The following is a 25,516-nucleotide window of genomic DNA, read 5'->3' on the forward strand; positions in this document are numbered from 1 at the left end:
CCACTTCCAGGTGTGTATGCAACCTGTTGCTGTTTCCCTGGGGTTCAGAAGTTCACAATGTCAATACCTGGTGAATTGCATCAGGCTATATACCTGACTCTTATTTCATTGCAGTTGGGCAGAGGAGGGTTATTGAAACCATATTAATAGCGGATGCAGAAGAACAAATAAGGGAATCAAGGCACTGGACCCAAAACACAAAGGGACTATCCTGGGTATTTCTAGGTTCCTTAAAGCTTTCATTTTATTTGTGACTCTCCTGGACATGAAAGCTATTTTTCTTGTTACTTTTTCTTGCTTTAATGGAAGTGAGGTTATATATGCATATGTACCTGTCTGAAATCTGAGTTCTGAATTTATTCTGTATTCTTATGAGTTGAGCAGCCAGTGTTCACGCATTCATCACTGTGAGCTGAGTAAAAGGGAAATGAGTATGAACTTTGCTGAGAAGTTTAAATTCACGAGACGCCATTGGGAACTCAGAAAACATGGATTTAGTTTCTATCTATTTACAATTTCCACTTCACGTGAAGCTAGAGTTATAGGTGCTTGGATTTAACTGTGATGAATGTTTTCACTGAAAGCTTTTTGCTGTGACAACAGTATGGTGTTAGAAATGACGTAGTTTTCCGTGTGTCACTAATGTGGTCTGGGCTAAAAGAATTCTCTTTTCTCAGAGGGTGTTGGCAGATCATCTAGGATTTGGAAAGCCGCTAATATACAGTGACAGAAGTACAACTACCAGTTCCCAGGCTGTGAAGCAGTGTTAGACACTGACACACAATCTTAAAGACAGGACATGGAAAGCTGCACTAGGGCAGGACTGAAACTTGGCCTTTCCATTCCCAGTGACATGTGAAATCTTTCTTTCTCTACAATGTATAAAATACCAATTCTCTATTTCCCTTCAGTTCTAGTATCTCATTTCTACATGACAATGGAGAACAGCTTTCTATTCACTGTCATGCAAAACCAAGAAAAATAACAGCTTTCTTTTTTCCTTTACTCTAGGCAGTTGGGTTTGCCAGCCTCCTTGACTTGTAGACCCTTGGCCTGGATTCTGTTTCGTAATGGAGCAGTAGTGAATGGAGAGCTATTTTGAATGATTTAGGACAAATCATAGAATCATAGAATAGTTAGGGTTGGAAAGGACCTTAAGATCATCTAGTTCCAACACCTCTGCCATGGGCAGGGACACCTCACACTAAATCTCCCCCAGGGCTCTGTGCTACCTGGCCTTGAACACTGCCAGGGATGGAGCATTCACTACCTCCCTGGGCAACCCATTCCTGTGGCTCACCACCCTAACAGTAAAGAATTTCTTCCTTATATCCAGTCTAAATCTCTGTTGTTTAAGTTTCAACCTGTTACCCCTTGTCCTATCACTACAGTCCCTAATGAATAGTCCCTCCCCAGCATCCCTGTAGGCCCCCTCCAGATACTGGAAGGCTGCTCTGAGGTCTCCACTCAGCCTTCTCTTCTGCAGGCTGAACAGCCCCAACTTTCTCAGCCTGTCTTCATATGTGAGGTGCTCCAGTCCCCTGATCATCCTTGTGGCCCTCCTCTGGACTTGTTCGAACAGTTCTGTGTCCTTTTTATGTTGAAGACACCAGAACTGCACACTATACTCCAAGTGATAGTTTAGTGTGAGGTGTCCCTGCCCATGGCAGGGGGGTTGGAACTAGATGATCTTAAGGCCCTTTCCAACCCTAACTATTCTATGATTAGTTTTTCTTCATTTCATTTCCTTGAAGTGTGACATTACTGGCTGCTTGTTAGCTTGTTGGTCTTAGTGTAGTTCTCAGACATTCTCCTGCAGTCCAGCAGGTTGCTTTGTGTTGTGTGTTTGTGAATTTGAACCTGCATTTCTCAAGTGCAGGAACTGTATTTGTTTCACTGAACTGTACCTTGTTCTCTTGAGACTATTTCTGTCTCTCCAAATCCCAGTCCTGCTGTCCTTCATACTCCTGTCTCTCTTACTTTAATGTAATTTGCTGATTTTAATAGGTCCCCATTCTCTTTCAAAGCTCTGAAAACCAGCAACACTCTATTTTCATTAGGGCATAGGTGATCCCACCTGGTGCATTTTTTAAAAGTAACACAGAGCATCCTGTGTGATAATTATTATTTTAATTTACAGAAGTTTGTGGTTATAATTTTATGCAGAGTGTATTAAACCAGTTTAAGAAGGGCAATGGTTTGTCAGACTGTACTGTGACCAGTTAGATCATTTTGATGTGGTTTCCATTCGTGAAATACACTGTTACTCACCTTGCTGAGCTAACAAATTATTTGTTTGAATATTTCTGGGACTATTGGCCTGTTATTTCTTGTTTTTTTTACTTTTTCCTAGGTGGTATGTTGCCATTTTCCAGTCTTCCGACCATAGTAATTTTCAGAGGTACTAATGAATGTGTTTGTGAGGGTTTCTAATGCTTTCTGAAATGCTTGAGAGTACTTCAAGGGTAATAATTTTCCCTGCAGCAGAACTGCAGAGTCTTCTCTTTCTGCTTTTGCTGAGCTGGGATGATCCTGCCTTACTGGTCTCCCTGAGCAGGAGAGACCTGACTGCTCTTATTGCTGCTTATTCCTGTGATTTCTGACAAATGTAAGATACAAATGTAAGTGGCTGAAGCATGATGTTGTGTAGTCAACAGTTGCTCAGTTGCCTAACGAACAGGAAGCTAAAGGCTATGGGTAGTACCAAAGTGATACTGACACAGTAGAAAGCACAGAAGCTGTGTCAAATACACGTACATTCTTTACTAAAAGCTTTGTGTAAAGATCAGTACACTAAAAGTTGAAGCAAAAGAGTTTACAGAAATACAGTACTGTTACCACATAGCAAGAAACAGCATATCCAAAGAGTTTTCTTTCTGATACTAGTGATGTAATGCATGAAAGGCCCGTGTTAAGCTTGTTTTAGCACTTGTATTAAAATTATGCAACAGTTTACAATAGAATCACAGACTGGTTAGGGTTAGGGACCTTAAAGCTCATCTAGTGCCCATCCTCTGCCACAGGCAAGGACGCCTTCCACTAGACCAGTTTGCTCGAAGCCGCATAATCTGAGAGAAAGATAGGAGTTTCTTAAAAGGGTCATCAGAAAACATTCTTGTCAACTGTGCTGAGATTTATCAAGGATCTTAGTTATTTTCTAAGAAATGAAAACATGTTCCTTTTGCATCATTACAAGAAATCTTAACACTTTTCGAGTAGTAGCATTGGAAGCTGTTAGAGCAGCTTTAGAGGTGTGGATTTATCTTTCTAGCATTGTCTGTTTGCAGAGGTATATGGGTTGGATTTAGAAGCCTTTTCCCCTACAACTTGGTTGGATATCACCACGTTAAAAAGATTAACAAGAGCAGAAAATTCTAAGCTCCTCTTGCAAGTGACTGTAGTGAGATGCAGCTCAAGGTAGCACATTCTACTTTAAAATCACAGTTTGTTTTTTCAGGACTTTTTCATAATAAATGACAAGACATACACATTTAGTGCTAACTTGGAAAAATGTTACAGTATGGAAGTATATGTTTTGGTTGGTTTCCAAATTTTGATGTACTGGTCCCTCATTGTGAACTTAACTAGAAGGCTTGACTTTACGATGTGGTATATACCACAAGAGGGAGTAGATGGCTATTTGTAAGCTATGCTGCTACATACAATGTAGATCACAATACTAAGGATGCTTAACTTATAAAGTGAAGAAGGACTTACATTTTTCTATAATATTAATAATGCATTTCTATCATGAGGTAAAATGCAAATCCCCTATTTTCATGAGGACTATTTAAAAGCATCTTAATTTGTAAACAACAGATAGAAAGTTAGCAGAATAGCATAAGATCCCCGTCAAGTTAAAAGGCATATAGGTTGAAAGGAGTTCCCAACATGCACAGAAACTGTAAGCATATATAACAGAACAGAGGCTTGCCTGACAGAGGTGAAAAGTCCTCTGTGTTAGTCTTCAGAAGAACCTTCAGGTTTGCTGTGTTACAGGAAAACACTCAGATTTTTGGAGGGGGGAATCACATTTGCCTTCTAATACTTACTAGATTTCTCCTTCCATCCCTAGTAGCAACCTGAAGTAAGCAGGTCTGGTCTCAGTGCCTTAGCCTGTTCTAGGCGGGTCTCCAAGAACTGCAGAAGACACAGCTATGAAAGCATGTCCTGTCCTGCATAAATAAACCCTTGTACTTGCCTTCACTTTTTATATACCTGCCAATAAATTGACTGGTACATTTTTATGCTGGTTTTAATTTCTCACCCCTAATAGATGGTGTAGAGTTTTGATTCTCATTGCAGGATACTTTGCATACCACAAAACTGTGTACGCTAGTATTTTACAGAGGAATAGTTCTATTAAAGATACAAATCTGAAATACAGCCTACATTCTGGAAATCCCTGCCAGCAGTTTTGCAATGCTAAACTGTGATTTTTGTTGTTATTGTTTTGGGTATAGAATCCTGAGAATATTGAGTATCTTGCTGAACTGCAAAAGAATTCTCTTATTTTAGAAAATACATATTCACTCTCATTACTTAGCAAAAAAATGCATCCTTATCTCATAATGTGCATATCACTCAGTAATAGTATAATCTCTACAGCAGTAAGAACCATATAATTAGTTTCCATCTAAGTATTAATTATAATTGTGTCAATCTTTGGAATGTTGAATGATGATTATAGTTGAAAATTATTTGGTATTTACAAAAAATCTAAGTGCAATTTTAATAATTTGGATGATGCTTCCTTTTAAACACAATTACATATTTACTGTACTAATTTTTACATATTCTGTAATGGGAGTAGTAAACTGAAGTCCATTTCATCAGTGTAAAATTATTTTTTTTTTTTATCAGTAAAAATACCTCCAAGAGATTAGTGGCAATGATCCTCTGATAGCTCTACTAACTAGTACTGGCTGAAGGTGGATTTTAGTCCTCACGTGGGGGTACGGTTCTTGTGTACCACACAAGATTAAACTCTCACATGTGCAGTCTACCTCTGCTGTTCAAGCTAGCGTGTATCTCCAATTTGTATGCAGTTATCGAATGCGTGAGAAGTCCAGGTTTAAGAACAAAGGCCACAAAGACTTGTGGGTAGCAAAATTTCAATGGAAAGGATCATACCTAATAAAAGAGGTTTCTGCACAAAGTGAGGTTCTCTGTTACTGTACCTGCCAAGTCCAGCATCTATTATTTACATTATACTAATGCAATTACTGGACGCCAAGTACTTTGTAATGCTACAGGCTCCTTTCTGAAGAAAGAGAACAGTTAGTGCCTGAAAATGCAGTCATGCATGGGAATTGACATCAAGCATCTTCTGGGATTCCAGACAATGTCCTTCCCTTGGCACTAGCAGGTTCCTCTGTAGGGCATGCAGCTTCCAGGCCTGCACATAGCTGTAGTACAGCTTCTGTACTTCTGCCAATTGGTGTTTTGGGGATCCGCTGCCACCTTGTCATCACTTGCTGCTGGTTTCTTCTGAGGAAGTCTTACAGCAAGCTTTGCAATGGTCTGTAAAGCTTGGTACTGGACAGGCTATTTTTTTTTTCCAAAGAAAAAATGCCAAAATAACATTCTTCTTTTTCTCTTGTATGGTACTGTTAGTCATGCTTTGCAGGCAGTGCCTCTGTCTACTCAAAATACATATTTAGACAATTTATTTTAAAATGCCTTGTTGCCAAGACACTGAATGAAATGTACTACAAAGACAACAAAATACTATTCCTTCTGCTTGAAAACATGCAAAGTATCATCAACAAGTAGTCTTGAATGGGTAGCACATATCTACATTAAGAGTGGCTCATTTCATTGTGTTTTGAAATGCTTCAAAAAGGTCAGACGCAGATTGTCACTGGTTCTCTTTGATGCTGTGAGATGTCACAGAACTTTGAAGCCAAAAAGGGAAATTTAGTTAAACTTTCAAAGTTTTCTGTAAAAAATAAAATCTCATTGCAGCCTTTTTAAAGATATAAAATAGGTAAAACTTTCAAAACTTTTTCCATTTAAACAGGTTCTGTTGGTTCTTCAGAAGAGTTGAAGGAAAAAGCCACTTTAATTATATGACCTGATTCAGAATGGCTTGATAGGTAGGAGAAGAATTTTTCAGCACTTCAACTGGAACAAGTGATACAGGGGTATTCTGTTGACGCACGGCTGTCTCGTACCGGGGAGTAGCCCCCAGAGCAAGAGGTGACAAAGAGATGGAAGAAGTGGGCCGCTGCAAGTTCTGCAGCCTGACTGGACAATTTGCAGTGCATGCAGACCCACATGCTGCTTCCAGGCCAATGTTTATAGATGTTTCATTTCTTCGACAAGGGTCCGTAACAGAATATGGGGGAGGGTTATCTGGGGGCATATACATTTGTCTTGCTCCTGCCCCCACACATTCTTCATAGCTGAAAGAAAGAAAATAATTTTTTCATTAGATTCCTGTGAAGAACACCACAGTACATTATTTTTAGCATACCTTGGGCAGGTAAAGTGAGAAGAAAAGGATCGTCTGGTGTTTTGTTCTTCAGCCCATGTTCTTGCTTACCCTGCCATGTCAGACACTCAAGAACATTGGCACAGCTACAGGTTAGGTCGAGAAGAGATTCAGAGCAGCCCTGTGGAGAAGGACTTGGGGATGCTGGTTGATGAGAAACTTAACATGAGCCAACAGGGTGTGCTTGCAGCTCAGAAAGCCAACAGTATCCTGGGCTGCATCAAAAGGAGTGTGACCAGCAGGTCAAATGAGGTGATCCTGCCCATATACTCTGCTTTTGTGAGACCTCACTTGGAGCATTGTGTGCAGTTCTGGTGTCCTCAACATAAAAAGGACGTGGAACTGTTGGAACAAGTCCAGAGGAGGGCCACAAGGATGATCAGGGGACTGGAGCACCTCCCGTGTGAAGACAGGCTGAGAAAGTTGCGGCTGTTCAGCCTGCAGAAGAGAAGGCTGCGTGGAGACCTCATAGCAGCCTTCCAGTATCTGAAGGGGGCCTACAGGGATGCTGGAGAGGGACCCTTCATTAGGGACTGTAGGGATAGGACAAGGGGTAACGGGTTGAAACTTAAACAGCAGAGGTTTAGACTGGATATAAGGAAGAAATTCTTTACTGTGAGGGTGCTGAGGTACTGGAATGGGTTGCCCAGGGAGGTTGTGAATGCTCCATCCCTGGCAGTGTTCAAGGCCAGGTAGCACAGAGCCTTGGGTGATATGGTTTAATGTGAGGTGTCCCTGCCCGTGGCACTTGATGATCTTAAGGTCCTTTCCAACCCTAACTATTCTATGATTCTATAATACTTAAATCATGTCTCCAAATACCTAAAGATCATTCCATAGGTCTTGGTGAAAGTTCAGACAGCATTCTCCTGCATGAAAGTAACATCTGTGGCAGGTACCTGGGGATAAGGCCAGTTCCTTACAGCTGGTCATGCAGGAGCAAGATGACCAATGCTGTAGGCTCCCACAAACCTGTGCATGCTGAAGCCCCAGCACAGTGGGGGTTCATTCCTGCTCTCACATGCATATAAGTAACTGTGTTAAAAAATGTCTGGGGAAGAAGGAAGTGGTGATGCTGTTCTGGTCAAAAAAAGAGCAATGGAGTGCTTTAGATGAATCATAGAATCAAGTGAAGTTATCACATTAAATGCAGTCCTTCTGACTCAAAGGTCTCTGATGCTGAGCCAGCTACATGTGGTGGGCTGTTTGGGTTGCAGATCTATGCTGGCAGGGGCAGCAGGATTTCTTGCTCATGTGCAGAGCTGTGATGAATGATCTTGACAGACTCGTGCTGGTCATTCAGAAACTTGGGAGACTACTCGTTGTGTGCCTCCTGTAAAGGAGGAATGCAAGACAGACCAATTTGTGGGGTTTCTGTCAGGAGCCAGCTCAGGTCTATCCAGGCTTCATAGTTCTGTCTGTCACCAAGCTAGAGCCAAACTATTACCTCCTCACTCTGCTACCATGCTCAGTGCCTGCTGTTCTGCTGTGAATGCAGGCAGGCACCTTAGATTGGAGCTTGTGCTGCAAAGCCTAGTAAAAAATGAGCCTACATAGACCAGCGTGTCTTTTGTGTTTTTCCATGATCTGTGTTGCAGGAAGAGGATCAGAGTGGATGGAGTAGGCATAAGCAGGTTCTCTGTGCATTTGTACTGTGCTGCAGTGGCACTGCCCAGCCCTCTGAGCTAAAGGGCTCTGCCAGAATGGCACTGTTGCCCTAGGGGTGCATCTGGTCTCTTATCTGGGTGGTCCACTGTCTGGCTATCCCAGCATCAGCTGTTCACAAATTAAAGCTGACTCCAGTTTTGCTATCAAACCTGCCTAGGCCAGGTGGTATTGAGGAAGGTCCTGTGTTCCTGGCTCACTGGCTGCAGGCAAAGTGAGGAAGAGTCATAACATCATGATCTTAACCATTGGACCTGCTTTGTGGCTGCCTTCTTTAATTGTGGCAAATCTCTCAGTTCTGAAGGAGGGAATAAATAACCACTGTAAGTAACCACTGCCTACTCAGTTAACCTGAAAAACAGTTCTGCTGGAGTCAGACAAATTGAGAACTCATTTTCTCAACCACGCTAACTGCAGAGCTATTAAGATCTAGGATATTTCCTGAAACTTTGGATACTTAGCATATGTCTTCCCAACGGACTGCAGGCAGTTATTCTGCTCTCTGTAACACCATTTCTGCCAGGCCAAACCCAAGCTAATAAACCCTACTTGTAGATTGTAAATGGCTTGTGGTAGGGCAGATTGCATTGGTTAGTGTGAGCTCAAGTCTACTGCAAGTAGAAAAATACTTGTTTCTGCTGTTCTCTTTCACACCTTTCTCTGAGCACTCCTGAGGATTTTGATGGTATTGTTCTTAGTCTGAGGGATGGAAGTGGGTTTTGGAGAAGAGAAAGGCAAGAAAATGAAATCTTAGTACTAGGTTACTAAATAACTCAAATATCCTCAGGTGTGTTTATTTTTATACCCCTTTTATCTTTATATTCATGAGCACAATGGTTTTGAATTCAGACTAAAAATTTCAATTGCCCCATCAGAAGGAACACCAACTCTGTTCTAAAGATCCTGAATAGGGTTGCTAGATACTTCAGAAACAAGTCCCAGTATGTAGGAGGGTGAATCGCTTTTGTCTAGCATAGATAAATGGATAAGGGAAAAGATTTGATAATTTCACAGATAATTGAAAGGATTTCAGTTCAGCCTCTACTAAATCCATTGACACTTTCAAGCATACTTCACTTTCAAGATTTAAAAGATCTTAGTCCTTAGTTAGAGATCAAGGACCTGATGTCCTTAACTCTTCATGAACTCAGTGAAGGAAGAGCCACTCTTTGCAGGATTACTTACTATAAGCTGCATCTTAGGTTTTGCTGACCCAAAGCCCAGTGAACTTATTTAAAATTTTTCCACAGATTTTGACTAACTTAATCAGGCTAATGAAGAGCACCTACTGGGTCCTGTTGCCACAGTAGAGTGAATTTTCAGTTTTTGAAAGGCCCACAGTGAAGTTCGAGGAGAAAAATGTTAAATCCTTTTGCTTAGATGTAAAAGGGAAGAAACATTCCTTGTCTCCCAGTTCTGGGCTTGGGCCCAGTGCACGGGAAATCTGTTACTCACCTAAAAAAGAAATGGGCACAGCATGAACCTTCTACTTCCTATTATCTGATCATCTGCGTTTCTTTGCCTTGCGTTTATTATTAATCTTTTATAGACTGCAGCTCAGCTCGTAGAACTAAAATGCTCAGTGGGATAAACACTGAAATTATCTTTTGTGAAGGAGGCTTTTAAGCATCAAGGCAAATGGGTAGCAAATTATGGTTTTCAAGACCTGTCATTTTAGTGTTTAGTTCCAAATATCAATTATATTAGTATTAGGGCACTTTTTCTTCATATGTACGATGGATAAAAAATAATTATCTCTTTTCAACAAACTTGAATGCATGTAATAATCCCCCCCTCATTCTTGGCAATTAAGATCCCATTTTAAAAATTGGATATGACAGTAAAGAACACATACCAGATTTTCAATTCGGTAACTTTTGGCACCTTCACAGCTGTACCTACAGATCATTGTGGCCAAGGAGACAACTGCAAATCATTCAAGTAGTTGTTTGTTTTTTAAATAATTTCTTATATTTCATTAGCAATTTATGATCTTGATACTCAGTTTCCCATAATCTCTTCTAAGCAGGGTATCTTCGTTTGTAATGCTGACATTGCAAATAACTATTGCTATGATACTGGTAGTGAAGGCTGCAGGTAAGGTTCCTAGCATTTTCTGTTTAGGCTAGAAGGGAGATGAATTAAGGTCATGCAAGCAACTTTGTGGGCTTTTCTCCTAGCTTCCAAGTGTTTTGTGTGTATTTTTTTTTTTCCTTTCCTCTCCTCTGTTTAACAGTCTCAGTAATTTGGTTGTGCTTTGAGTGCTAGTCTAGAGGTATTCCTGTAGTATAATTAACTATAAACATTAATTTTATTTTGCAGTCTCTCCTGCAAAGAAACCATAATATATAAACTTGGACAGCTTTACCAGTATTCTAAGCAAGTACTATAAGAAGTAATATGCAGTTCTACGGGCACCTATTGTCCAAGTCTGTTGGTGGCTGGAAAATCATTCCTCAAAAGAGGAATTTAAAGAATTATTTATTAAAAATTATAATAGGAATCATTTCTTGCAGTCAATTACCATGTATTCAGTTGACTGATACTGGACTAAATCCTTACTGTTATCTTAAAAGAAAGTTTCAAGTTTAAGGAGAAGAGGCAAATGCACTCTTGTATTTTACTGCAGTTGAGGTGTGTATCATGAACTAAGTGGTACTGCAAAGTTGTCCTGCAGTGTGGGGTCTGCACCTTCTGGGGCATACCTTTCAGGCTTCTTTCCTTTGCTGCTGTCTAAATTTTTTTCTTTTTTTTTTTTGGCCTTGTTTCTTGTCAGAATAACTTTATTGTCATTGTAGTCTATGCTATTCAGTTTTTAAGGGATAATTATATGAGGACAGGCAATGAGGGCTGATGTCTCTTATCTTACTATCATGTTACCACATGTAAATGCGATCTGTGAAGAGAAGAATGTTGGTTAAAAAATATAGCAGCTCTTCAAGCTGACCTTGTTGACTCAGAAGGTTGAGGAAGGGGAAATAACTTCATGATTTTGTCAGGTCTCATTGCAATAAATATTAGGGTAAGTTTGTTGCTAAGGAATCCCAAAAGCTTATTTACCTAGGTGTCATTCAGAAATTATGACCCACTCTGGGGAAAGAAGAAGGTTCTGCTTACAGAACTTCTTAAGATATAAACAATAGTTAGTGAAAAAAAGGCAAATCTGGGGAATTAATTCTTCTTTGTGAAATAGATGCCATTTTGTTTACTCTGTTTATTTGTTATATGTTCTGACTCTACTGAAATTGCTTCTGTTGCATTGTTTCTCTTTTGCTGATGATGGACTGTCTTTTAATAATGGTAAACGGAATCACTAAATCTGGAAAATACACATGCTAGCAGATTTAAGTTTTGATTAAAACAACACAGAAGATATTTGTATGATGTTGTTACCTAAAAAAAAGGAAGGCTGAAACTAGAAAAATACACTAACTCTGTAGAAGAAGAATCAAAAGAAAAAAATAATACGTTTGAAGCCTAAAGAAATAGTTCAGCTCATGATGCCATCTCTGATCATGCAATCTACTGATGATGCTTTCTTTGATCATGCAATCTATTAACAGCTGGTTTTGTAGGACAGCAGCTTGGGAATCTGTCAGTGTTTGAGGTGTTTTTTTCTTAGAATACATCTATAGTGATGTTTGGTGATGTACAACTACCATGAGGAAATGTACCATTCTTGACAGAACTGCTCTTACATAAGTCATGAGATGAGATATTTTTCTACATTTATTTTTGACACTGACAATTTCCATTTGAGAAACTAGGTGCATTTCAATTCTGTAACTTTTTGGCACCTTCACAGGCCTGCCTGCAGATCATTGTGGCCAAGGAGACAACTACAAATCATTCAAGTAGTTGTTGAACTACTAACTATATTTTGAGTTTTCTTTTGCATGCTTTGTCAGTGATTAAAAAATGATTAAAGCATTAATTTAATATTCTAGTATAATAGCAATCCATTCCATATTACTGAGTGTCTCATTCATTTAGTTCCATTTTTGAACAGTGATTTAGAATAAAGAGCCGGAACATCCTTATTAAAAAAGAAATACCCTGATCTGCTGGGGCCTAGTAATTAGGAGAATGGTAGTGCAAGAATAAGCAAATGTAGTTAAGTGGCACCTCCTTCTATGCAGTTTCAGTCTCCTTATTTACTGTGTTAGCATGAAGCCAAAATCCATTTATCTTTGGGCCTGGGTAATATATGAGAATTTTCTACCTAAGATCCCAAAATACAGTGGGTGATGGGCTAAGTAATAAATGTAACACCTAGAGGAAACAGCTGAAGCATCAGCCAAGATAGGGCCCTGAGGAATGATCCAGAGCTTTGCAGTATTGTCTGGAACTGTTTGGTTGTACAAATGTGGCTATTTAAACAAGGAGGAGACTCCTCTTAAACTACTCTGAAGGAACCTCTCTGTTTTTAATAGCTGTAAAATAACACTGATCTCCTAATTTAATTGACTTCTGAGCTCCCAGAGGTGTGGGAAATGCACCTTCAAACTGCCTACCTGATCTTGAAATAGGTAACCATGAAATGGTTTCTTTTTTTTTCTATCTTTAAGTTTTTAAATAGTAAAAAATGTAACCCAAGGTATTGTTCAAGGAAGCATCTAAGGTTTGAGTAACTTAACCCTTGAAGAGACAGGAAACGTAGAATGATTTTTTTTCCCCAGCTTTTTTTTCTGTTCACAGTTGTTTCTGGAATTTCTGAATGCAGGTAACTACAGTAAGACTATTTGTGTGTCTGTTTGTGTTAATGAGCACTAAAAGTCTGGGTTTTTATTCTGCAGTATGTGTCAAGGTACTCTTGAGGAAGTTGTGACTCTTTGATGAATAAATATTCTAGATGAAAAATGAAATTGAATGTAAACTGTTTACACCAGACAGCATTTGAAACTATACCATAGTTTCAACATAACTGTGCAGCTTTAAACAACTAAAATACATATTTTAAATCAAACAAGGCATTCTATGATGAAGGGTTGGAACTAAATTATCTTAAGGTCCTTTCCAACACTAACTTTTCTATGATTCTATGATTTTCTGTGGTACATTTAACCCTGGCAATAATTTTATATAGTAACATCCACTTGATCAAAAGCAGTGTTAGGTTTCTGGATTTGGGAACCATTGTTCAGTAAATGACAGTGAAGCTATGGACCTTGTTCAGTAATAATAATTTGTTAAAACAAAATAATCTCTTGTAGCCTCCCAAGCCATGGAGTTAATTCACAAACGTGGTTCTAAACAACAACATCATTCTTTACATGTCAGCAGGAATGCTTGGCACCTGCTATTTGAGGGAGTTTGCCGTGTGACATGTTTTAGAATCATATTCTTAGAAAGAGCTTTGCTTTAATTATTGTAGAAGTGAATTCTGAGCAGGTGAAGGAATTACACTGCAACACGCAACAGGCTTGTGTTGGGTTTTTTTTTTTATATGTACAGCAGTAGTGCATAGCAATAGTTTGCACTTCTAGAGTGAAACTGGGACAAGGTGTAGAGAAAGGCTGGTCAGATGAGACAGCCTCCCAGCAGATATTTTTGATGACAGAAAGTGAAGGGAATGTTGTGCCTCAGTCTCACAATGTGCAGGCTGAGGTGTGAGAAGATTTTTGACTGAACTATGAGAAGCTTCTAAAACAAAAGATGTGGGTATTTAAGATGAATGGAAATGCCACAAAAAAACCCCAAACTGTCAGAAAATGGCTGTAAACAAATTTAAGCTGGAAATAAGACGGTTGCCATAATAATTAGGAATTAGATCTGTCCATAGGTACTCTGGAATGAGCATAATGGGGACAAAAGATCTTTACTAACTCTGCAATGGAATAGGTAAATTTCTATTAAAAATGAGTACTTGCAGCAGCAGAGGTGGGACTGGGTACCTCCATAAGATCCTTTCAAGTCTATGTTCCTCTGACTGAAATAGCTTCCTGAAGGATGATCTGTTAGTAGAAAACAGCAGGATGAAGGCAATATGAGGGAAAACCTGTCCACAGAGTGGACAGAACTTGGTGCTGCCAGTGATGTCTCATCAGCTGAGAACGTTGCTAGGACAGGTCTCTGTTTGGAGATATACCAGAGGCATCTGAAGGACCAATCTGGATACACTTGTTGGAATCTGACCTCTCCAAGGGTTGGCTTAATCTTGGGCATTAAGACAATCTACCTCTGCTTGATAGATGAGCTGTGAAATGCAGATTTTGGGTAAAAATCCCTTCACAGCAGAGAGGAACTAACTAACCAAGAAGAAATTAAATTGTTTCTATACATAATACTAGCAGTAGCTACAGGATGTGAAGGGAGAAGCTTTTGGGGATCTAGCTGCTCAGAATTTGGAGTTGAAAGAATTGAGAATTTTATATCATGTCATGATTTTCAGTGGATTTAACTGTCATATTTCCAATAGTATTTTTTACTTTACTGACCACAAATCTCAGGATATTGAAGTGAAATCTGAACTTAACCACAAACATCCATCGTGTGCTTTGCCAGCTGTCCTCAGAATGTGCCAAAAACTACTAACCCTGCATGCTTGTAGGAAAAGTGGCCTTGGCAAATGAATACAGCACAACATACCGAGTTTTAAGTTACTTTCCAGAAAGCCTAGTTCTGTCATTCAGGAAAATCTGGGAAGCTGGTTCAAGCCTTTTTCCCTCTGGTATGGCTAATTTGCATTCTCAGGAGTGGGGGAGGGAAAAAATGTCTTAGAAAATACCTTAAGTAGTGTGTTTGGTTTTTTTTTGCTTTCATATTTTGAGAGAAATTAGGGCCTGTCTTTAAGACACGAACATTTCCTTTTGCGACTTTAATTTTTAAATGGATTTGCCCATTTAAACAATACAGACCAAACATGGGTATTAAGAGTACCGGAATTTCTAAAACCTAAACCACACAATTTTCTATGGAATTGGTCCTATATAGATTAGGCGGAATGACCAGATGAGGTAGAGTGAGCACACTTAATCATGCAGTCTCTTCCCCCCAGAGTTTTTAATGTAAATACTAGGATAATGGGTGACTAAAAGGTTTTTATCATACTGTGCCCTGCAGGACACATTTCAGTGTGAAATAGAGAGGGCTTTTGTGGCTTCCATTAAAACTATTCCTGAAGCTAAATCCCTCCATCTCGCTCAGGAGTCATTCCTCAGTGATGTTCAGTATTAGACAGTCATGAGTCACAGATGAAAAACGTGATAACCTTGGTTGCCTAAAGCTCTGTACATACCATTAATATCCAATCACTAAAGAGTAAAAAAGCACTCAGTTGAGTAGGGTGAAATGCATTTCCTCTGCCCAAAAGGTGAAAAGCTGATAAAATTCCTTTTGTGCCAGGAACCTCGAATCTCGTTAGCGTTAGGATTTTAGAGACTCTCATCAAGAAAATGCACTAGTTTTTAATTTACTTGGTCCTTGATTGGTACTGTACTTCAAGCCATTTAAAATATGTAAGATCAAATTATTTTTAAACAGCTTTCTTATTACGTATGTATAAAAAGTTAATTAGGAAAGCTGACTATGAGTATCTGTGTTACAATGAGCTCTAGGCACAGTGAACATAAGCACGAGCTTGTGATTTCTATCTGTAAAGGTATTATCCACACAGTGCCAACATCATGTGTTTGGGATATGTAAAATGACAACTACAGCCATCTTGATCAAACTTGATCTTGAAAATGCTTAGTTTTCATGCCCACTGTATTTTGGTTTTATATTTCTCTTTTACACCTCATATAAAATCAACCTGACAAATGCTAACACAAATCTGAGATTCATTAGGAAATCATTAGTTATCCTAAAGGGATGTTTATGGATAGATATTTTGGGCTGTCAAGACAAATTGAACAAATGGCTTCTCTGCAACCACCTTCCAACTGTGGCAGGCTAATGTCAAATCTCAGTGCATGGTATTCCTTTAAATCCGCTAAGAAAGTGGTTAGTGGAAGTGTCTATGGTGACAACCAAATTGAGCCTCAAATGAAATTTATGATTTAGATATCAACATAGTTAAACTATTAACATCCCAAGACATTTTTCATAAATTATTTTCCCAGTTGAAGTTTTTATGTAAGTAGTATTTTGTATTGGACTTTCAACTGGAGAGTCAAGATTCTCTCAACTAGGCAGACCTGAACAGTTGGTGCTCTCCTGGCTGTAGAAATGGGTACTGTTAACTTTGACTCTATTTCATCAGCCTTCCCCCAAACTTCCTTTTCCACTCATTTCATGGTTTAAAGCCCAGCTGTAAAATCTAATGAAAATATTCAACACTGATTAAAATCACACTCTTGGCCAAATAGAGATGGTGTGCTTTCTCCTTAAATCATTTCAAAAAGTATCATTTTAGCAAAAATAGCATGCTCAAGAACACTTGGCTCTGCAGCACTTGGTACACAGTGCTGTAATACTTGTGGCCTTTTGCATTAGAGCAGGGTGGTTAATTGAAGGTAATGCCTTGGTGTCTGTTTGAGGCAGCAGGACATTAGTTTTCACTCCTCAATTCCTTCAAGTATGCTCAGTGTTATTTTGCCAAGCAGTTGCTTTCCTCACTGCTCTTCATTCCTGTTCTGTTCATGCTACAGTTGCATTATTAGCTTTTGGGAATGCTAGTTTAGCTTTTAATGACATCCTGCACTGCATGAATTTGAAAGAGGAATAGCCAGTGCTACATTTAAGTAAACATACTCTTCAAAACACATGTAACAAGATTGACTCCAGTAAGTTAATATTTTAAATAGAGAAGATAAACCATGTCTTGTTTATTGCTTCAAGGCCCTGTCTGGCAGTCAGTTTTCCTGCTGTTAGCACCCGTCAGTCCAAATAATCTCCATGTTCTACTAATTAGAAAAAATACACTTTAGGCTATGCCATTGTTGGGAGCATAAAGATAACTATGCCAAAATTTTAAGGCTCTTATATAATGCAGTGTATTTATACAATGCTTTTAAAGGAATGATTTTCTGAACTGAAAGCTACAATGGACTTTATAATGTATCATCTGTAAGTGTAAATGTGTCTTTGCTTTCAGCCATCTGCTAAGCTCTTCTTTCCCTGAGGTTTTCTCCAAGTTGTATTGCTAAGGTATAAAACAATGACTTGCTCAAACTACTTTTTGTAAAATATTTAACTTGGGTAGCAGTGAGAAAACAGCGCATTTGACCTGTGATGCAGAACTACAACTAATGGGATAAGTATTTCCATGTGTGTGCCAAACTCGATCTTGGGCCCCTCAAGGACTCTTGAGGAAGCAGTGGTTGGACACCTTCATGTCTCTCTGATCCTAGCATTGAGGTCCCAGAATAGTTTCTTAGAACAAGACAGGACACAAGATTGGTAATTTGTGCCAGGCTTATTGCAGAAGAAGCTGGAGAGTTTATAGGGAAGCACAGATTATCTACTGCTATCCTATAACACTCACATATCTCCTTTCAAACAGAGAACTCCACAGAGGTGGAAAATCTTTCTTTGTTTCTGTTTCAAACTGGAAATGGAAGCAACCTATAGTTTAATCTTAGGTGACCTGTCTGTTCAAGAAATTCTGAGAGCTTGTTCTCAGAAATGTGTCTGACTACCCCCTCAAGCTGTTGCTTGGGTGGCAGCTGGCAGGCTTGTATTAGTAAAGACTTGTGCATGTGGGTCCAAAAAAGTCTAAATTTTTAAGTGGATTTATATGAAGTTCTACAAATTTAGATGCCAGGCTTAGAGTAATTTTTCACATGTGAGCTTTAAGCTAAAATATTCACACCATCTCTAAAAGCCCATTTATTATATAGTTTGACTTTGTAATAAAGGGTTGCTTCTAGACTGTGCATAGAATTGAAAAAACAAAGATCTACATGTTGTATGTTAATATTACTGACTTGCTCTATATTGCATGTGTATACAAGCAGTCAGGAAAGGGGTGGTCTTATGAATATACTGGTTTGACTCAAATCAGAGTCTGCTTAAAAGAAATAAAAGAAAAAAAAGGGGGGGGGTGTTATGGTTGTTTTATGGGGGTGTTACTTGGTGTTACTTGGTGTTTGTAAGCCTGAAGTGATGTTCTGTTTAAAACAATTTCTGTTGATTCTTTGAAGAGAGTAACTGAATTCCTTCATTTATTGAATGGAAGGTGCAGCAGCCATACATGGATAGAGATGGCCTGAAGTACAACTCCTATCTCTCACAATGGCCATTCTTGTGTGAATGCAGGCACCCAAATGTGGAAGGAGCTGCTATATGATTTCTAGAATAAGTGTCTTTGGAAAGAGCCTCTTATAGTGATGTTTCCTCCCCAGGCAATCAGAACTGTCTGATACTTGAAGGATGCTCTTCTCTGAAGATGCTACTACAATCCTGGCAACTATGGCTCTCCAGAGCAGGTTTGAGTTAAACAGCTAAAATGGTATTTGTCATCTTTTGCAGATTACTGATACAAGATGACCAAACCCAAACAATTTCCTCCCTATCCTAAATTAGGAGATTAAGTACAGTTACTAGGTATGCTAGAAAGGTGTGTTTTCTTCAGTACTGCTTTTTGATAGAGTAGTGGAGCTAAGAAAGCTGAGAAGTCTTGACTTGCTATAAAATATAGGAAGGTTTCTTGTACTTCTCCCTCTTTTGCCCCCCCCCTTTTTTTTTGTTTGTGGGTTTATTTTTTTTGGGGGGGAGTGTTTATTTGTTTTGTTTTGTTTTTTGTTTTTCCCTGATCTGAAACTGATCTGCACAGTCTCAAGGCCAGTAATAAATGTAACCTGGAAGATCCTGGAAAAAAATTGTTTTTTTTTTTCCTGGAAATGAAACTTTGACTTGTAAAATAACTTCTTTCAAGGAAATATATTAATAAATGATTTTACCTGTGTGTTTCATTAGTATGCCATCAATATGATAAATTTTAATATGAATGTTACTAAAGAATTGGCTGTACACACATCTTTAGTAAAGATACAGTCTGCTAAGGAAAACTTGTACTCAAACTAAACAAGGTAGGTCTGTATTTAGAGTTTGTATGACTTCATTTTTGTAGTGGGTATAGGCCTAACAGTTTTATTTTCTTCTTTAACCAGCTTTGTACATGCAGGACTGTAACACTCATTCTTAGAAAAGTGCTTACCGTGGAGGTGAATCAGAATATATGACGTTGACCACACGTTGACGTGTATCCACACTGGCACCAAGCTCAAGATTTGGTGGATACTCATCTATGCAGGCAGCTCTCAGCTCTCCAAAAGACCCACCATAAGAGAAGCCATCTGGAGCTGGAAAATAAGCAATAAATACTTGCTGCTTTTTTCCTCTATGATTTCTCTGAGGCAATATCACTGTTCATAACACTGCCATAAATCGGAAAATAAAATCTACCAGAGGCAGAGAAATTAGTGGTGTTCTGGAACAATCGGGTTTCACAGGACGTTTCTACTCTTTTAAGAGCAAATTAGCATAATCTGTAGACAAACTATGGTGTTTCAGCTATGGCACTAAATATTCAGTGCTGCCCTATAAGATGCAAGTGTCTAAAGCTTTTCTTGTGCCTCAAAGGTTGAAAAGGAGCATTGGTTTTGCTGCATGCAGCTTCAAACAGCAGCAGCATTGCTGAAGCTCCCAGGAGCTGCATACATTGAAACCTTGCCAGTTCTTGCAGGTTTTTAACAGAAAGCCTGTGTGTTTGATTACAGGTCTGTGTCTTGAGAAAAAGCTTTTCTCAATAAAAACACAAAAAGTGGAAACCATGGAAAATAGTAGAGAAAATCATCCTCCTGCCTGCTTCAGGCCTTTCTTAATGCTTCCATGCAAGAGCTTCATCGCTCCACAAAAACCAAAAGTGAGTGCTATTTTCTATTTTAGAGCATAGTTAGCTAATGCTCTTCATTCCGGGGTGAATTTCCCTAAGAATGTCCCAAAGTGTGGAAATGCAGCAGTCTCTGCTCCCCTGCCCTCTGTGATTGTCTTCCAAATAAAGTGATCCCTCCTTTTCACTTGGTGCACTAAAATACTACCTGGAGAGAATGTCCAGCTTCTAAGATGACATTGAAGTAGCAGAGTCTCTCTCAACAGAGGGTACAGGACAGGATTCACTTAAACTGCCTGTTCCTCCTTCTGGCAATTTTCATCTCTGCCAATGTGTTCTTGAGGAATTTACCAGGACTTATCCAGTCTGTCAGGCACTGTGCTTTGCTTTGGCTTGATGAGTGAAGGAAGCCAACTTTGTAGTGACTCCCACCACTCCCATGCTGGCCAGTGGATTTGTGCTGAGATATTAGGATAGCTTGTGCTAACGTAAAATTTTCACTTAGGCAGACTGGCTCGATTTATTTTCAGGTAATTCTTTTGAATTTCCCTAAAAATATCGCCATGGTTTTCTTTTTCCATTTCAATTTCTCTAGCATTGACAGTTCTAATGAGTAGTTTGGAAATTGTCCTTTATGTTTTCACCTGGCTTCAAGGTTTTTAAAGGGGCTGAAATTAGTAATGATTGAATTTTAATGCTATTTTATCATGCCAAAATATTTCTGTTAATAGTTAAAACCCAGTAATGCCAATTTACGTTTAACTATTTAATCTCAAATTTTGGTACCAAAAAGTAGGAAAAATAGATATTACAATAATAGTAGACATTAGCTTTCTGGACATTTTTCCCCTTTTTTACCATGGGAGTTTGCATTTCACTTCTTTTTGAGTCTAAAACTTGTTCTTAAAACAAAGATGTTATTCATTTATCTAGATGAATGCTTCTGGAAAAGCCAAAAATAATTATCCCTGGCTCTAGGTGGACAAACTAATCCTAGGAAATGTGTTTCTTTTAGACACAAAAATACTGGTCCAAATAATTAAATGATTGACTTCAGTGGATACTTGATTTACCTTAGTGAAATCAAGATTTTAAGCCAATGCTTTTTTTTCTGTAGCTTACTACTATTATCTAAAGAAAAAACCTCAACAATATGCAAAGCACAAAAACTGCAGATATAGGAGCATAACTACAGGTGACATAACTGTTGTTGTTCCACTCAATTCATTAACCCATTTATCTTTTGAATTTTTACTAGCTGAAGACTTAAGAGTATCTTTTTGTAACTGTTTTTTCCTTAAAAATAGAAATAATCGGATCCTGTCATTTCCTTGACAAAGTGGCTTTTAACTCCTGGTCAGCAAACCCCAAATTGGCCAAAAATAGAATTCTGTAACTAACTTCTTCCTATTCCCAAATCCTTTTGAGGTACCAGGGGTTTTGTTGTGGAGGGAGGAATTAAGGGGATAGCAATTGGCACTGTTTTTAATAGAAAACCAGTCTTTTTTAATGATGATGACAGTTGTAATGACATTCTGATGCCCTGACATTCTGTTTATGTCTAGTTATTAACTTGTGGCTCATGGAAGTAGTAAGTGCCCAGTCACTGTTGTAGGTTGTAGGAAATTAAAACATTCTTGGCTTTCGAACAAATACAAATTACATTATATGCTATACCAAGGATATGAAAATAAACTTATAAGGTGTCTAGCAATGGAGAAGAAATTTATACTGTATCAAGGGAAAATAAGCTGTTTAAGAAATGCTGTTTTATTGGCCTTGCATGGAACTTGTATTATGTGAATTCGGTGCCAGCACAAAGACACTATTAAACTACAAAGCTACCTGTGACCTACTTATCCTATTTTTTAATTATATTTTTATCCCTTGCACAGCAGCCAGATGCTTTTTGTTGCCTATAGCACTAGATTATTAATAAAGTTAAGCATTACCTTACTATAACGAGCGATCTTACCATAAAAAACATCTGTTCTTGGACGCCGGCGTCTCAACCGCCTTTCCTTTCGCAGACCGCCAACAATGATTGTAATACAGGACAGAAACAGCACAATTCCAATCACAACTCCAGCCACCAGAATAGGTGAAAAAAATAAATGGGTTTCATTTCCGTGATCACTGTAGTTGGGGAATTCACTATCTGAGTCGCTCTCGTTCACGACTTCTGTACAGCAGAGAGAAAGAACATGTCAGCTGTGAAGAAAGACATTTACAAAGTATGGTTATATGATGCCAAAACTAAGGGCTTTCAAAGCCCTAAGAGACAGCCCGAGACAGATCCGTTATATGAATTCATGCTTTTATGGACAGCCTGTTTACTAGACTGCTTTCTGGAGCTGTTAGTAACTGACTCTGGGAGGGTCACTCAGCAAATGTTTCCTTGTTACTGGGGAATATCCTGCTGGAGCTGATGAATGTTACATAATTTTGATTACTTATTCCTGGAAAGATTCTTTGTATAATTATGCTGAAAGAACTGAAGTGCATAAGGAGCAATGTGAAAACTCAAAAACTTGGGCTCCACCTGGAACAGAGAAATTATGTGTTGTGATGAAGTGTGAAAAGCCTCCAAGGTTTTGCAGACAAGAGTGAATCAGAGGGGCATGATTTTATTTGTGTAATGAGTTAACATCCTGAGAAACTGATCTGAAGCAGAGGGGTGAAGAAACTCATTCTTAAGTGAGGCACTGGATTTTCATAAGACATTAAGATGGTTTATTTTGACTATTAGATGTTAAGGTCATACTGCCCAAGCTTCTGCTTTTTATTAATAAATAGTCAAAATAGAAAACCATCTTAATGAGACTTAAAATTTATTCATTAAAACCCTGAAAGTAAGTAAGCTTAATTTATTGCCTGTTGGGCTCCTCATGTTTAAATAGTAATGCAAGGATGGTGCCGCATCTGTGCTTCATCTGTGCTAGTATTCAAACTGGCTACCTGCCTTACAGAGAGGTTAGGTTTGGTGCAGTGATTCATCCTACCTCTAGTTTGGCCTAATACTGTGTAAGGAAGGAGCTGTGTGGACAGGCAGACCTCACCTTCAGTGTTGCGGGGGAGTAGGTACGTCCTGTGCTTCATCAGGTGACTGCCCACTGGGCTGAGCTCTACCTGGCTCTGTGCCTTTGCTCTGCCAGCAGTTAGTTCTACACAGCAACATTACTCCTCTTATGTCCACCCCATCTTGATTTTTCAGTTGAAAGGCACTCATGGTGTATGTGGCAAAAACTGTAACTGCTTTCCTCTGCTAACAAAAACCAACAAACCCTCAGGAGGTATTATTTACATTCAATAATAAATCACTTAAGGGAGAAAAACAGAAACCCCAAGGGTATCCCAAACTATGAAAAGTCAAAATACCTCCAGTAATTTATTCCCAGGTCAAATAAGCTTTTGAGACAAGCTAAAGAGAGCATCAAAAGTTAAACATTAAGGTTCCTCTAGAGAACCAACTGGTGATACATGTGAATTAATTGTGAATTAATACATGTGAATTAATTACCCACAGATGTGTTTATGAGGGATTATGCTGCTGATGGAGGGGAGGTAAATGTTAGAAATTACAGGAAAAAGCATTTGGGATTACAGCAGATAGAATCCCTGCTTAAGCAGAAGGCTCTGTGTATTTACTTGTGGACAAAAGTTTGTCATGCAGTAAAGGTAACTACATTTGGGCCTAGGTCTTGAAAGCAACTTGCAAATCCCACCCATTTTCCTAGCCTTAATCCATAGTTTATTAAAACAACCCAAACAAACCAACAAACCACAATCAGACACTTCCCTCAGATTGAAAGAAATCTCCCACTAACTGCTCAAGATCAGACTATGTACAGAGTAAATCCGGAGTTTTATTGATGCAAGAAATTATTAGAGATGCTGATGTATCAAGACTAGCTTTAAATGTGGCATGGGTTTATTTTTACATCTGGCTATATGGCAGTTGAACAGGTAAATAATTTGTTTCCTACAGAAACTAAGGCTAACAATATTTTGCTCTCTTGAGTGTTTTCTAAAGTGATTATATGCTTTTGGAAGTGCAGGTGCTTTTTGTATGGATAGATGTTAGCAGATAGTTTTCAGCAATGTTTTCCCCACTCTTTTCCTTTGGGATATACCACTTAGTGTCTTGCAGTCACAATAAACTTTAAAAAAAATTATGGCTTCTGGCCAATGTATATTATTATTGGCTCATGCTTGGCATAAAAACACTGACTAGAAATAGAAAATAACTGGGGAATTAGCATGTAGTAGAGCTTTTGTTAATTTTTTAGAATCACTTTACTGTTGGTTGAGAATCTTTATGAGCAATTAAGATAGCCAGGAAATGTGCTAAGCTTTCACAAAGCATGTTATGCCAACAGAGAAAACTGGACTTTCTGAAAATTCAGCTGGTTCTGAGGCATGAAATCAAAAGGGTATGAAAAACTGTCCTACTTCATACTCTTAGCAGTTTATGGGCATGGGATACATTTGAGGGGCAGATTCTGCTGATTTTTGTGGATCAGCAACAGTGGCCAGTACTGTGCCCTATAGCTTTCCACAGCCTTGTTTATTCAGGCTTTTCTAAAATGTGTGTTTTGAAAGATGAGAATATCACAGCAGTGCACAGCAGTGCCAGTTTGTTTAAATCACAGTCGCAGGGAACTGACACCTGAACTGAAACCACTTGTGGATGCTTTACTGGTCATTTTGGCTGACTTGCAAAAGGAAGAATTAACTTTGTTGCCATGGTGGTGAGAACATGAGCCTGTTTGGTTTCTTTTTTGTGTGTGTTTGTATTTTTGTTTTGTTTTGTTTTTTTTTCAGTTGTGTATGGAATCCAGCTGATATCTTAACACATTGACTAGTTTGGAGATTCCAGTTGTGTCACCCAGTGTGAGCACTAATATTTGGTCTTACTTTGCTTTATAGGAATTTAACAGATTAGCAGTGACTTCAGATAGCAGGTGCTCTCTCTTAACACTCTCCACTTGTACTCGAGGTGATATTTTTTAAGTTTCAAGACAGCTCATTTATCTAGCATGTTCTCAGGGCTTCCCTAGCTGTTCCAAATGTTATTTTATCTCTTGTTTCTCACCATCATGACTCTTTCTCTTTTTTTATGGTCTTAATCTAATTGAACTCAGTCTCTAGTAAAGACAAGATCTATTGCAATATTGCTCTTATTAGAAAGAATGAATAACTCCCGTTAGCCTAGATCCTAAAACAATATGCAGTTGATAAACTTCTCTTATGGTCTTATTTTCAGTCTGACACTGAATCTAGTCCTACGGACTTTATACTGACTTACTACTGTGGGAATTACTCAGGTGACTAACTACTACAGAATGAAATACTATGTTGATACAAATTCTGTGGGTTTCACTTTTCAGGGATGGAAGGAGATGTTTACATTACTTTTGGCAAACAAATGCCTTATAAATATTTCTCCTGTTATCCAAATACACCTTCTTTTGATAAGCTGTACATTTCCATATATAAAAATGTGATGTGTTTTCATTCAGAATAGAAGCATCTGGAAATGTATGTGAAGCCCACAAATATAACAGCAATAGCAGAGT

General features: G+C 38.6%; 1 protein-coding gene across 1 annotated transcript in view; it reads right to left on the reverse strand.

Moving 5' to 3' along the window:
- Window positions 1-6,067: 6,067 nt before the first annotated feature.
- Window positions 6,068-25,516, reverse strand: part of BEAN1 (brain expressed associated with NEDD4 1) — a 55,070-nt gene continuing 35,621 nt past the window's right edge. The window contains exons 3-5 of the mRNA XM_005152167.2: window positions 21,913-22,119; window positions 19,263-19,407; window positions 6,068-6,407 (exon numbers count right to left, since the gene is read on the reverse strand). Of these exons, the coding sequence (XP_005152224.2) occupies window positions 6,068-6,407; window positions 19,263-19,407; window positions 21,913-22,119 (692 nt within the window). The remainder of the gene's footprint in view (window positions 6,408-19,262; window positions 19,408-21,912; window positions 22,120-25,516) is intronic.

This window comes from Melopsittacus undulatus, chromosome Z (assembly GCF_012275295.1).
Source record: "Melopsittacus undulatus isolate bMelUnd1 chromosome Z, bMelUnd1.mat.Z, whole genome shotgun sequence".
NCBI lineage: Eukaryota > Metazoa > Chordata > Aves > Psittaciformes > Psittaculidae > Melopsittacus > Melopsittacus undulatus.